The 13767-nt window shown below is 38.1% G+C and overlaps 1 protein-coding gene across 1 annotated transcript; it reads left to right on the top strand.

The window, feature by feature from the left end:
- The first annotated feature begins 11764 nt into the window (after positions 1–11764).
- LOC131225502 (heavy metal-associated isoprenylated plant protein 35-like) lies at positions 11765–13395 on the top strand. Its single transcript, XM_058221040.1, has 3 exons — positions 11765–11970; positions 12053–12128; positions 12437–13395. The coding sequence occupies exons 1-3, from the start codon at positions 11914–11916 to the stop codon at positions 13267–13269; spliced, it is 966 nt and encodes a 321-aa protein (XP_058077023.1). The 5' UTR covers positions 11765–11913; the 3' UTR covers positions 13270–13395.
- The last annotated feature ends 372 nt before the right edge of the window (positions 13396–13767 follow it).

Raw genomic sequence — 13767 nt, 5'->3', positions numbered from 1 at the left:
ATGTTTTTTAAAGCCTTCTTCATTCCGTCCAGTAGGTGGGCCACACATTTATAGAGGAATGAACAATTATAATAGGTTTACCTACACTCAATGTGCACATGCTGGCCATATTTTTAGGATAAGATAGACGCATCATGGGGACCACCTCATGAACATCATGACACATGTTTTTATATTTGGTACATACAGAGCATTTGCGTTTAACACTTGAAAATGGGGTGCCTAGAGTTAGAATAAGAAATTTTAGCAATAATACACAAAAAATTAGAATAGCTTTCACTACTCTTATCTTGGTAATAAAAGTAATAAATACTCTCCCTTTCTTAGATTTTTATCCTCAACAAGAGAGAGAGAGAGAGAGAGAAGACTTACAACATGTTACAATAGAAAGAAGAATATTTTCAATGGTTGGTTATCCATCTCTACTTTGATCATAATATACATTTTAGATCTATTTTATTTTCGAGTTCATTGTCTAGCATGAGGCAATATAATAAATGTATAGAATTGATTATATATAATTATCACAATTAGCAAATACTGCTTTTGTTGCACAACTTGTTAATAGTATCAAAGAGCAGGTTGCATGCAAGGAAGGGGAGAGTAAGCTACTTGCATGACAAAAACAATTAATTTTTCCTAAAAAATCTAAGCGTTTTAAATGTTTATTGTGGGTAAACTCTAAATCATACATTAAAAGATGTAATTTAAATTATTTATATGTTATGAAATTTTCATATAATTTTAAAATGCACGTGTATCATCCATTACTCTTTACCCATTTATCAAAGTTTTCATATGCGACTCACCACTATATTCATGCAAAATCTACTCCCTCATCGATTTCACTAAATCACATTAGGCTCACACAAAAATGAGGTAGGTCGAAGACCCAAGAAAGCCATACCACAAGAAATTGTGAGCATCAAATGCCCGCCATTTAAACCTTAGTTGAGCCCACACAAGTTTTGAATAAGCCTGATACTCTTGTTTTTTATTCATCCTAGTAAACATCACTTATGAACTGGTGATGGCATCTAAACATCACCATCAACTGCAAGAAGGTTTCAACATCATTCTCAGTAAAATATTAATTTTCACTCCATTATCGACCAAAATACGGGGAATGTGACATATGTACATGTGTATTGATATGAATAATGGTTTAGGATGAGACATCGCATGGGATGGATGGTTGAATACTACATTTTCTGCATGTTACCCCGGTTTAATAGTAATAGCAGTTATATCTTTGCCATTTACAAGTTTTGGGGTTGCTGCATCCTCTGTGATCACGATTGCTCATGTCGCTTCAATGTCTCCTTCGATATTTCTTGGCTAATCCGACTTAGCCAAGAAATTTAATGTTAGTGTGAATACCATATTACTGTCCACTCATAAGGGTGACAACGTTCCGAAAGTGATCATGGTCATCCCTTTATCTTTCAATGGTTTATGTATTGTTCGAATTCGTTGCCTATTCAAAATCCAAATCTTCATTTAAAAATTTTGCATTTGCCAATATTTCTTCGATTAACAAACTTTCTTCGACAAAATCTGAATCACTTAAAGCTTCCTCTGAGATGTTGACTTTCTTCATTTTGCCGATCGACTTAGAATCTTTTTAGTCTGTTTGTATCGAATTTTGAGATGAAACGCTTGTATTAATGCTTTTCTTTTGATTAGGGTTCGTTACTTTCACCCAAGTCCAATTTTTATTAGGTCGAGGTCGGCCTCCAATGGTTGGGCGCACTGAGCCACCAGACTTCTAGTTTTGCATATCCATCATATTCTTCATTGCTCTCTATCGTTGCCAAAAATGCTTATGAGTTATTGTCATCTTCGACGGATATTGTGAAAATTTTAGATGAACGACTCTAACCCATCAGTTAACTAAGGTCTTGATAGGTTTTACCATTTTCGATCATTTTCTAACATAACTTTTGGAGGTACCTTTTAACTTTAAGCCTGATAGATTCCTCCTCAGATGGTCGGCTTAATAGTTTTGAATAGTATCGTTGCCATGTACGTTCACTTGTTTCCACAACACATAATATACCTTCATTGAATGCTAATGTTAAACGTCTTTATGACATCTCTCCCATATTCGGCTATTGGCAATAGCTAAATAATTGTTGAGATACAATTGCCCCCTTACATCTCTATTAAGCTTTGTCTTATCATTGGCGTGGGTTAGTCAATGACCATGTCACAATTTCACCATTGTTGTAAGGTCAATTTTCTTCTTCGGGGCATTTATATTTCTTAAATTTGTGATAACAATGTTGATTCCCATCATTAGAGGAAACAGATCTGTATCCACCAGCATAGCTCCATTCTCTTTTTTAGAAAATTTGAGCATCCCAAAATCTATGCTATCTTCAATCACGTTCCTGAAAATAATAGTTTCTAGTGAAGTGAGACCATGATCCATGCCATTTACAATATTCCATTTTTTTCAATTCTTCTGCCAACGGAATCCTTCACTTTAGCGACAACTTAATGAATTTCATGGCTAATAAAAGGTTGAAAACCTCATTAGCCTTTGTAATGTCCAAAGAAAATTCCTTGCTCTATTCTTCAATTCAATTCCCGTAGTACCTTGAGAAGAGGGTCGTCATTGATCTTTATTAAGGTCATACAAACGAAAGGTTTATTGAAAGCTATTTCGACCAATGTCAATTCTTAATTTTAGTTGCGGTAAAATATTCCAATTGATGAATTCTTCCATTGGTTTTCTTCACGCAAAAGTCATTCATATCTTGTTGCTTTATGAAATAAGTCTACTAGATCCTTGAAGTCCATTCCCATGAATTTTTTTTGAAGTTTGATGTTTAAACCTTTCATAACTAGTTTAGCAAATTGTGCTTCTGAGAGGAATGCCCAATATTTGTTCTTTGCTTTCTTTAATCAGGTTATGTATCGGTCTGCCGATTCGCTAGGCAATTGTCTCATACACGATAAATCAGCTAAAAAACCTCAGATTCAGTTCAAAAGAATTGTACATAAAACATTTTCTCTATATCTTACCAGCTTTAAATTGAATTCGGCAACAAATTAATATACCATGAAAATGTCATATCGATCAATGAATTTGCGAACTATTTAAGCTTCACATATTCATTGATCAAGAACCCACTGTATTGCACGGTAAACCAGCCAATGTGCGCAATAGTAGATTGGCCCGTATATATAAAAAATAGCTTTAACTTCGGTATTTTACATCCTCTTGGAACTTCAACAAGACAATCAACCCAATCAGGGTACAACTTATGGTAAACATGGTTGATTAGTATGTCGACTATGATATTGGTCAGTCACTTCATTTACCAAGTTAACCAACTCAAACTGACCTATTTATAGGGGCAAAGCTACTACCCTTGGGTCTTGAGGACATAAGTTAACCATATGAGGAGGAGGTATACCTTGGGCATGTTGTACTACTGGAACTTGCCCCCAAGTGTTTCATTGTTCCGCATGAATTGTGCCCCCAAGGTTATGCTCTAATTTTTATCATTTTTGTTCTCACAGTTTGGTCAGTCATTTCGTCAATTTCTTTTAATGCCTACCTAAGGTGTCATATTCTGTAATGTCCCAGATTTTCACCATTTTGGATTTCAAAAATCATTGAAATTTTTTCATTGTAATTAGCTTATATCATCACTTACTGACCCATAACGCTCAAGGTACGCCTATACACAGGTGGTACCAATAATGTATCGCATAAATCTGATTGATTAACCATAGGAAGCTAATGAATTCACCTGATCACTTAAACATTAAGTCTAGCCTCGTGATTTATTCATCTAAAGGCTCAAATCTAGTCATCCTATAATTGATTAATCAAGACAACCATAATAAAATAAAGAACTATATAAAGCCGACACAACTAGTGTTCAGATCTTAATTAACAAACCAAACTGACTCAATTATTCATTTATCCTAAGAACCAACAATTTAAGGTGATTAGAATCAGATCACCATTTTTAGTAATTGCGAATAGGCCACACTATAAACTTAACTAATCCAAACCCTAATTATCACGCACAAGAAATCTCCTACCCAATTCATTCCAGAAATGCGCTGATTATCCGAACAAGATATACATCGTTCGTTAATAGGTCACTAAACCTAAGACTATAGAAAGACATTCAACTTAGTAGGATTGATATCCATCGCGAGACATCAAGCCAGCATCGCGTGTCGAATCGCTCAACTTATAGACGCATAAGGTTAGTGCATGAGATGTGTGAATATTTTTAAAATTAATCAAGAACTTAAGTTATTTATATATATATATGCGATTTTTGCCAAAGTTGTGAATTTTGAACCGTTAGATCATGACCAAATTTAGAGCACCAATATAAAATAATACCTTGCACATATCCCTACAGTCACGGCCACGATCGATGATCGGTGATCGTCAAATTGACTTCCAATCATACTCGTCGATTAGCGCATCCAAATGATGGGCCGATCATATACATACATAGATCATCACTAGGGCCATCTATCTCATGGCGTATATCGACCCATATACCCTCTAGTGGACACCAATAGTTCAAAACACCCTCCCATAGGTTCAATACACCAAAACCTTAGCCTTTAAGGCCAATTGCACAACTTTTGGTACTATAAAAAACCCAACTTTGGATAGCCTCTTTGCTCCATATGAATTTCCCTAACAAGAGAAAAGAAGAGAGAAGAGGAAGAGAGTGAGTGTGAGAGAGTGGAAAAGATCTTGGAGCTTGGGGGTTAGTATCTCATCGATCAAACCCTTGGACTTACAAAATCATCTGTTGAATCCACCTCCACTTGCGACCAGAGGTAAGACTTACATTCAACCCTTTGATTTTGTAACATATACCTAGTTTACTTATTATTAACATCATTTCCTTACTTTACATTAGGAATTGGTGATTTTCTTCCACAAAATCTAACCCTAAGTGCGATAGGTCGCATGAAACCTTGTAAGGTGCGGAGCATTATTCCTAGGTTGCCATTTATCGACTCTTGAGGGGTCTCGGTTAATGATTCTTGATTGTGAAAGGTTTAATGCATGATAACATATCTACACTTTGATTATAATTATAAATCGTACTATTACTTGTTTATCGATGCTTACATGTTTAATGAAATGCCTAAATGAATAATTTTCTAGATTTAAAGTTCACGCTAAATTTCATTGCGATTATCTGGTAGATAGTTAGTTTTCAATTGATATTTAAAACTACTTAAGATATTGCGCTAATTGAAAAATTGGTGAACTAAGGGGTGGCCCGAGTTAAGTCGGTCACCCTAGGCTTGTTCGATTGACCTAGGTCGAACACGAACGACCGACAATAGCTAGACTACGAGAGATGCTTCACCCAATGCCAGCTGCACCGGGGTTCTCTCAGGTCAATCAAATTTGTCTAACAGCCGACTGACCATATATGTTCACCATGTATGATAATAACTAATTGAATTTTGGATACCCTCGTTCCCATTGAATGAGTCTTCTTATAACCGTTAGTTATAGATTCAATAAAGATTCATGACTCGGGCATGGTGGTATGGGATACCGTGTCTGAGTTGTTACCTATGATACAGTGACGTGCCTACCATATTAGTAAACAATGGGTAAACAAGCCCATCATATTGGTACAAAATTAGTTAACGAACCTCCCCGTAGTGACTATTGAACACTTGTTAAGGCTATGATCCTACTTTATTATAAATACAATTGATATCGTGATTTCACCACATTTGTGTTTGGGTGACGACCTTTACAGTTTTTGTGGTCATTCTTAGTGATGTAGAGTGGGTCGTGGACACTTTCATGTCCAAGATGGACCAAAGAAGGCCCGATCAGAGATAGAAGCTATCAAGACCGTCAGAACCTTAAAACAAGCATATCTCGTAAACCGGAATGAGTTACTCAACGTACCATATATGATTTTGGGGTAAGGTGAGCTACTTTAGCCAACCAACCTGGCTTTTCTGGGTTACCCACACCGAATTTGCGAGATTCCATCATATCGACCGCTGAATTCCATGTTTAGTTCCGTTTTTACTATAAATTGTAAGTTTTAGTTTGATTATAACTCTTCATCCATTAGGCTTTAGGAGTTGTGTACAACATGAAAAATGCTTAGAATAATTAAAAGAATAACATGGTTAAGCCACATAGGACACTTAGCATAAAAGTAAATTTATTATTTATAGTAAGTTATGAATTTTAGGGAGTTTTAGTTATAGTTTGCTTCTGATTTCTCTCCCATTGCTTGGTATCCCTATTTAAAGGGTTAGGAACTCATTTATTTCATTCATTAAATAAAATTTAAATTTATTAAAATTTATTTCTGTTTTCTTGCTTTCTTTCCTTGTAGATTCAAGAAGTCTCTGTGAGGAGTCCAAAGAAGATCGGTGGATTCAAAGTATTTATCCTTGAGGAAGACAGTGATCAACCTCATCACATTCATCCTTGCATCACTTAGGTGATGAATCCTAAAATGGATTGAGGGACACAGGTGAAGAGCCACTACAGGCGCATCGAGCCTTGTGATATGGGTAGAGACTCAGTGATATAATGACAGTATGCTAACTTCGCCAATCTACTGTCAACTAATCATATTCATTAAATCGCATTGCGCTAGAATAGGATATTGCGATTTGGCATTGGAGTGGCTTGAAGAGTGAGTGTTGACATTTGTGAAATAGGCGTTGAAGTCACTTGTGAGGGAGTGTTAGATTGTGAGGCGCATAGATCATTTCATAATTTTATTCGTGCATTTAACAAGAGTATTTAGAAAATGTTTGATTTCTTGTTTATCATTATCTGCGCTGATTGAGTCGATAACATGTGTAACTTAGAACTAATGAAACCACTGAGTTAGCTACTCACTCCCACCTGAGATGGTATATTAAAACACCAACCAAGATATATTATCGATGCAAGTACTATCGAGATTTCAGACAGGTAAAATTAGATCAGCTTATACCACCATCGTTATGTTTTGGAGGATTAGGCCAAAACTGAAAACTTTACACTTTAATAATTTTTTGTATGTATATTGTGACTTGTATAATTCCCATTTGAGAGGACCGCCACTTTTAGAACTATATCTTTTGGGTATTAACCCTATATTTCTTGATTTTTGTTATTTCTACCTCGCTTGGAATCCACTAAGTTAAAATGCGTTACTCTGATTATTTGTGTATAGAATGAAAATGAATATGAATTGGGACAAGCGTGCATTTCTATTTGATTTACACCCGGGAACTCAGAACTGGAGTCTTTATAATTGGGTGCCGATTTTCGGGGTGTGACATATTCTAGCCCATCAGATGTGGGTTTGGTCAAACATTATGTGGATGAAATTTTGACAGTTCTAGAGGAACATTGCTGAACTTGGGTGTCTCCATGTTATAATGAAGGTCATTATGGAACCTGTCATTAAAATGTCAAAAGCCTATTGAAAGCTTCAACCTGAGCTCTTACTTGCTAGACCTACACCCTCCCTTGTTCTGTCAATTGATGTAGGTTGACATTAACGTTGCCTAAAACTCCATTAAATTGCTCTATGGAGTTGTTTTGTGATGATGATCTTACCTCCGGAATGAACGGGAGGGAAGGATTCAGAACTTCTAAATCAGCCTACATTTGGAATGCTTCAAGGGCTTGATTAAGTTATTGTTCATCGATATTACCATTGTTTCAAGTAAATTGCCTACTCATATTGTTGTAAAATTCAATAATAAAAAAATTGCACACTTGTCCCACCGGGTGTGCACAATGGTATTGGTCTCAAATTCAGCCACGCGGAACACGTGTAAGGTTTGCAAATGTGCCAGAGACAATTAGGTTTGCTTCAAACTATAACCATCGACCCCTGGCGTCGAGATAAAGTGGTGTTCGTCGTTCCTTGACCGATCATCTATTTAGCCAACTATCAAATGCTCTATCAGGCGACTTGCGAAGGTTGTGGCTCTTCCTCCAATGAGTTCTTTTTTTCCTTAAAAATCGAGGACTTTTGAAAGTGTAACAATTATATGATCGAACAAAGATAAAATGAAAGATGGATTTGCGAAAATTAGTAAAACTTACCACTACAACAACGAGATCACTAACTTGACAGAGAGCAGCAGAGTGCTTCGTGGAGCAGTGTGCTAATGAGCGAGGTACAACTAATGCCAAAAATTACAACTATGGTCGACCCGGCATATGAGCATAGATGGACGAATCCTAACACTAAAGTCTTCCTTCAGATTTGGCACACCAGGCGTAGATGGAATCGAATTACAACTATTGTCTACAACTAAAGTCGATCCAACATATGCGTAGGGATGGACTGGACTAATAGAAACAAAATATCCCATGGCTGAAGAACGATGGGGATGATAAGCTAAATTAAGCTAAGATAAGAAGCATTGCATTGATTGATATATAATTGATTAGATTTTTGGGTTTGATTGTGCTTTGGATCATTTTCTTCAAATATGCCTTCGCTATTTACAACCTTCCTTGATGAAGCGCATTGATAACCGCTTATTCACATGGTACCTTCGCATATAACCAATGAGGAAAGAGCAATTACCTTTTCTCAATCATGTTTTTACTTTCGCCGAATGCTCAGAAAGTCCTTCCGCATTGATTTGGCCTTAATGATTTCTCATACTCATTCAAAGATTATGTAAACACTAGGGCTCTTGAAAGACAACCAATCTCTTATATCTCCAACGTATGCCCATAAACATATCGTGTATGCCACATGACTTATTCTCCACCATTGATACGGTTCTCTCATATTTTGATACAAAATATGTTAGCACATTGCAATATGACTCATTGAGAATTAACCACTAGATCAAAGTCCTTTCCAATTATCCAAACTGCTTATAACACTGGTAGCAAGCCTCAGGAGCGACAAACAAATATTAAAAAATAAAAAATCTCATATTGAAATACTTCACTCTTGTAATTATTAAAAGTTCAAGGAGCTGGTTGGTTTAAGACTTACAATGTTCTCATGTAAGAGAGATCTTATTTCTTTTGTGTATCCTACATCTAAGATGTGAATCATATGAATAATTTATATGATTGAATAATGATCCAACTAAAATACCGACATATCTCATCGATGCCATGTATTTAAAACAAACCATTAATAAATAAAAATAAAAATAAAAACAAAAACAGACAAGTGATTAAAAAGGGTTGAATTCAATTCTGTTAGTCACGTCTGCAGCAGTTGCGACCGAAGAAAGCAACCTTTGCTGGAGCGCAAAGGCACCATTCCAATGCCCAACCCTCACACACGTACATGTGCAAGATCTAAGCCACTCGTTACCAGATAACAACAGGACATATTGCCTGGTGTAGCGCAGCACCAGCGGCAGGTACTATACGCTGCTTGGAAAAGGTCTGCGGGCTCCACCACGATGTATGTGTTTGGAAATGGATTGGCTACTCCCCATGTCACCAGCCAATGGCTGGTGTTCGGTTCTCTGTGGACCTCACCATGATGTATGTGTTTCATCCATGCCGTCCATCTATTTTTATAGATCATTTTATGATATTACACAAAAAACGAGATATATCCCAATCTCAAGTGAACCACATTACAGGAAACAGTGTTGAATGAACGTCAACCATTAAAGACTTTATGGGGGCCGTAAAAGTATTGGATCAAGCTGATCTTTGTTTTTCCCTTCATATGGGTTTTTATGACCTAATCAACGGATTGGATTTCAGATAAACAGTACACTGGGCCTTAGGAGGATTTAAATGATGGATATCCAATCACTATTGTTTTCCTGTGGTGTGGTGTACCTAAGAATTATATCCCCCTTATTTTTAGATTAGAGCATTAAAATGATCTTTAAAAATGGATGGACAAATGGATGAAACATATACATCATGGTGAGGCCCACAGAGCACCGACCACCAGCCACGGGGGCTGGTGTCAGGGGGAGTAGCCAATCCGTTTCCTTTTACCACACCGTCATGTTACTTTCCAAAAAGGTTGAGTACGAGCTGAAAATAAAGCAGACCCAAAGTTTTAAATTAAGCTGATGTTTTTGTTTTCCCTTCGTGCAAGTCCATGTAAGCATAACTAACATTTTAGAATGCAGATAAACATTACATTTGGCTTAAGAAGTTTTTAATAGTGGCATTCAATCACCACTGTTTCTAGGGTGTGGTCCATCTGATATTTTTAAGAAGTTTTTAACAGTGGATGTTCAATCTTCATTGTTTAGTCTACTTAAGATTTGGATCATGTCATTTTTGGGATCGTGTTCTAAAATGAGCTGACAAAATTCGATACCTGCATCAGCGCATAAATCATGTCGGGTGCTTTTCCCACACCCAACCTGGATAACTCCGGACTAGGGCGCAGCTGGAAACGGATTGGCTACTCCCCCTGACACCAGCCCCGGAGCTAGTGGTCGGTGCTCTGTGGGCCCAACCATGATGTATGTGTTTCATCCATTCCGTTCATCCATTTTTTAATGTCATTTTAGCTTCTTATCCCAAAAATGAGAGGGATATAAATCTCATGTGGACCACACCACAGGAAAACGATAGTGATTGGATATCCATCATTTAAATCCTCCTAAGGTCCACTGTACTGTTTATTTGACATCCAATCTGTTGATTAGGTCATAAAGACCCAGATGAAGGGAAAAAACAAAGATCAATTTGATCCAATACTTTTATGGCCCCCGAAAAAGTTTTTAATGGTCGAAGTTCATTCAACACTGTTTCCTGTAATGTGGTCCACTTGAGACTGGGATATATCTTATTTTTTGTGTATTACCATAAATTGATCTATAAAAATAGATGGACGGAATGGATGAAACCCATACATCATGGTGGGGCCCACAGAGCACCGACCACTAGCTCCGGGGCTGGTGTCAGGGGGAGTAGCCAATCCGTTTCCGGCGCAGCTGGAACTCGGATGGCAGTGTCGCACACAGCACCAATGCGGGTACTATGTGCTGCTGGAAAAGCCCTATAAGCCTACTATGATGTATGTATGTATTTCTTCTTGTACTCCATTTAAAATTTTCAGCTCATTTTAAATCACGTGCCAAGAAATAAGGTAGATTTGAATCTTAGGTGGGCTACACCTTATGAAACAATATGACGGAGAACCACTGGTAAAATCTTTAGAGGGCCCACTAAAATATTAATTTTTTATTCAAAATCTTTCTAAGGACTACTAGAATGTTAACTTTCTATATAACCTGATCATCAGGCCATACCTGCTAAGAGAAAACATAAATATCATCTTAATCCAAATTTTGTAGGAAAGACACACCAAAAGGAAAAAAAAAAAAAAACGCTTGATCCAGAACTTTTATGACCCAATAAATTTTTAATGACAGGCATTTAATCACCAGCTAATTCCTTAATGTGGTCCGCCTGAGATTTGATCTACTTTTTTTTTTTTTTTTGCTCATGCTGTAAACCAAATGAAAAAAATGGACAGAATGCGTGAGTAACAATATCATGGTGGCCCACAGAGCTATTACAGCAGCATACACTACACTAAAATCAATTCGAATTCGTCTTTTGGTTTCTGTCCTCATGCACACGTGAGTCCCACTTGATAACATGGCTGATCTACCCTTCAATTTCAGTGTGGCCCACTTATTAGTGGACTTATCTTTCGCACAAGTGATAATTTTGAATGCATGAGTACAACACCCAATAAAGTGACACCTGCGCTGCTGTGCATGGCAAGCTTTCTGAATATATATAAGTACCCAAAAGTAGCTGCCAGTTGCCGCCATCTATACATAGCCGCAGCAGCTCACCACCTTCCTTCCCTTCCTTTCCCTTTCTCTACTCTTTATACTACCATCCCTCCATTTCTTCCCATTCTACCTCTCCATTTGTTCCCCTTTCATCCCTTCAAATCTCCCATGGCAACACCATCCGCACCTTCTAAAGAAGAAGCTTCCGAGACTCTAAAATATCAGGTTTTCTAAAGGAATTTTGCTCTGTTTCTTCTTCTCTCTACTTTCATATGGATTCTGATGGAATTTTATCTTGTTTTTGCAGACGTGGGTATTGAAGGTGTCAATCCACTGCGAAGGTTGCAAGAAGAAAGTAAGGAAAGTTTTAAAGGACATCGAGGGTATGTCATTCCATTCGATTTCATTTCCCCATTTGTACGGTTCTCTGTTTTGGGTTTTTTACCTTCATCGATCTTCTTGCAATTTTCATGGTTTTCTTCTTGAATCTTTTCTCCTTCTTTTTTTTCGCATTTTCTATGGTTTTTGTTCATGGGTTTTCTTTTTGTATTGATTTCCAGCAGTTTCCACTCACTTCCTATGTGGGTTTCTCCTAGTTTTATTTTTTGAATTTTCTGGGTTTTCTTCTATGTTTGTCTTTTTCAATCTCTCCTTTTGATCTCCTTGTTGTTTCTGTTCTTTTCTTATTCAGGGGTCTATGCAACGTCGATCGATTCCGTGCAGAATAAGGTTACAGTCACGGGCAACGTGGACTCCGAGACTCTAATCAAGAAGCTTTTGAAAACGGGCAAGCATGCCGAGCTCTGGCCTGAGAAGAAAGATAAAAAGCCCTCAAAATCCGAGGGCAAAAAGGATAAAGAAGTAAAGATAAGCGAAAATGGTGATGGCGAGAAGAAATCCTCAGCAGCTGCAATAAGCAAAAATGGCGAGAAAGACAAGAAACTCGCAGCAACAGAAACCACCGACACAAAATCCGCTGCAAAAACCGACGACGAAGGGTCGGCCGTCGACGAAGAGTCGGCCGTCACTGAAAAAACCAACGGCTCCCAAAGCAAGGACTCGAAAAAGACGGAAGACACCCCCACCGAAAATCTGACCCACTCACCGCCTCAAACTAACACCGGCGAGAGCAGCGAGAAAGCCGGCGGTGGCAGCGGTGGTAAAAAGAAGAAAAAGAAAGGGCAAAACGCCAACAGCAACAACAGCAGCGATGAACACCCCACCGCCGGCAACGGGAATTCCGGCGAACCGACCGGAGATGCGGCCAACAGAGCGGCTTCCTTCACTTTCAACCCAACAAATCAGCCTCCATACCCGTACCCGCCACCGTTCGCTCCTCAACCCATGTACGTGGTCAGTTACAACACAGCGCATCCTAGCATGAGCCATGGAGTCTCTTACTACGCTGCGCCACCCCCTTATTATGCGCACCAACCGGACATTTCGGAATCTTACCCGCCGGCTCCGTCGGGATCTTACGACATGTTCAGCGACGAAAACCCGAATGGGTGCTCAGTCATGTGAGGTGGTGTGAGTCGGAAGTGCATACAGCGTGTTTTGGTGTATGTGCAGTTATTTTTGTAATTATGTATTATAGAAAGAGCTCCGAGGAAATGAAATAAAATGCTTTTTGGGTGTTTTGTGGTGTAATTGTTTCGTGTAATTGATATTTAACCCAAGGTTTTAAATCTAAATCCGACCAGGATGGCATTGGCCCAAATGGTTTATCTGGTCTGAGCGAGCAAGTTAGGCATTTCATTTTGGTATATTAGAGTAAATTGAATATTGTGAATCATGGTTCGGAATATCGGTATTAAAGGTCCAACTCATCTGATATCAGGACGCTGCCCTGCCTGTATTGGGTGGGGAACGGGCAGGAGCTTTGATTGGCCACCGTGATGTATGGGTCTTATACCACATTACATCCGTGTTTTTTTTTTTTCATATCATTTAGGGTATAGGACCAAGATCCAGGGCTCAAGTGGACCACACCACAGCACGGTTAAACTTTTCTACGTTTCT

Source organism: Magnolia sinica, chromosome 14 (genome assembly GCF_029962835.1).
Source record: "Magnolia sinica isolate HGM2019 chromosome 14, MsV1, whole genome shotgun sequence".
Classification (NCBI taxonomy): Eukaryota; Viridiplantae; Streptophyta; class Magnoliopsida; order Magnoliales; family Magnoliaceae; genus Magnolia; species Magnolia sinica.
This window is presented reverse-complemented; position numbering and strand designations above follow the sequence as displayed.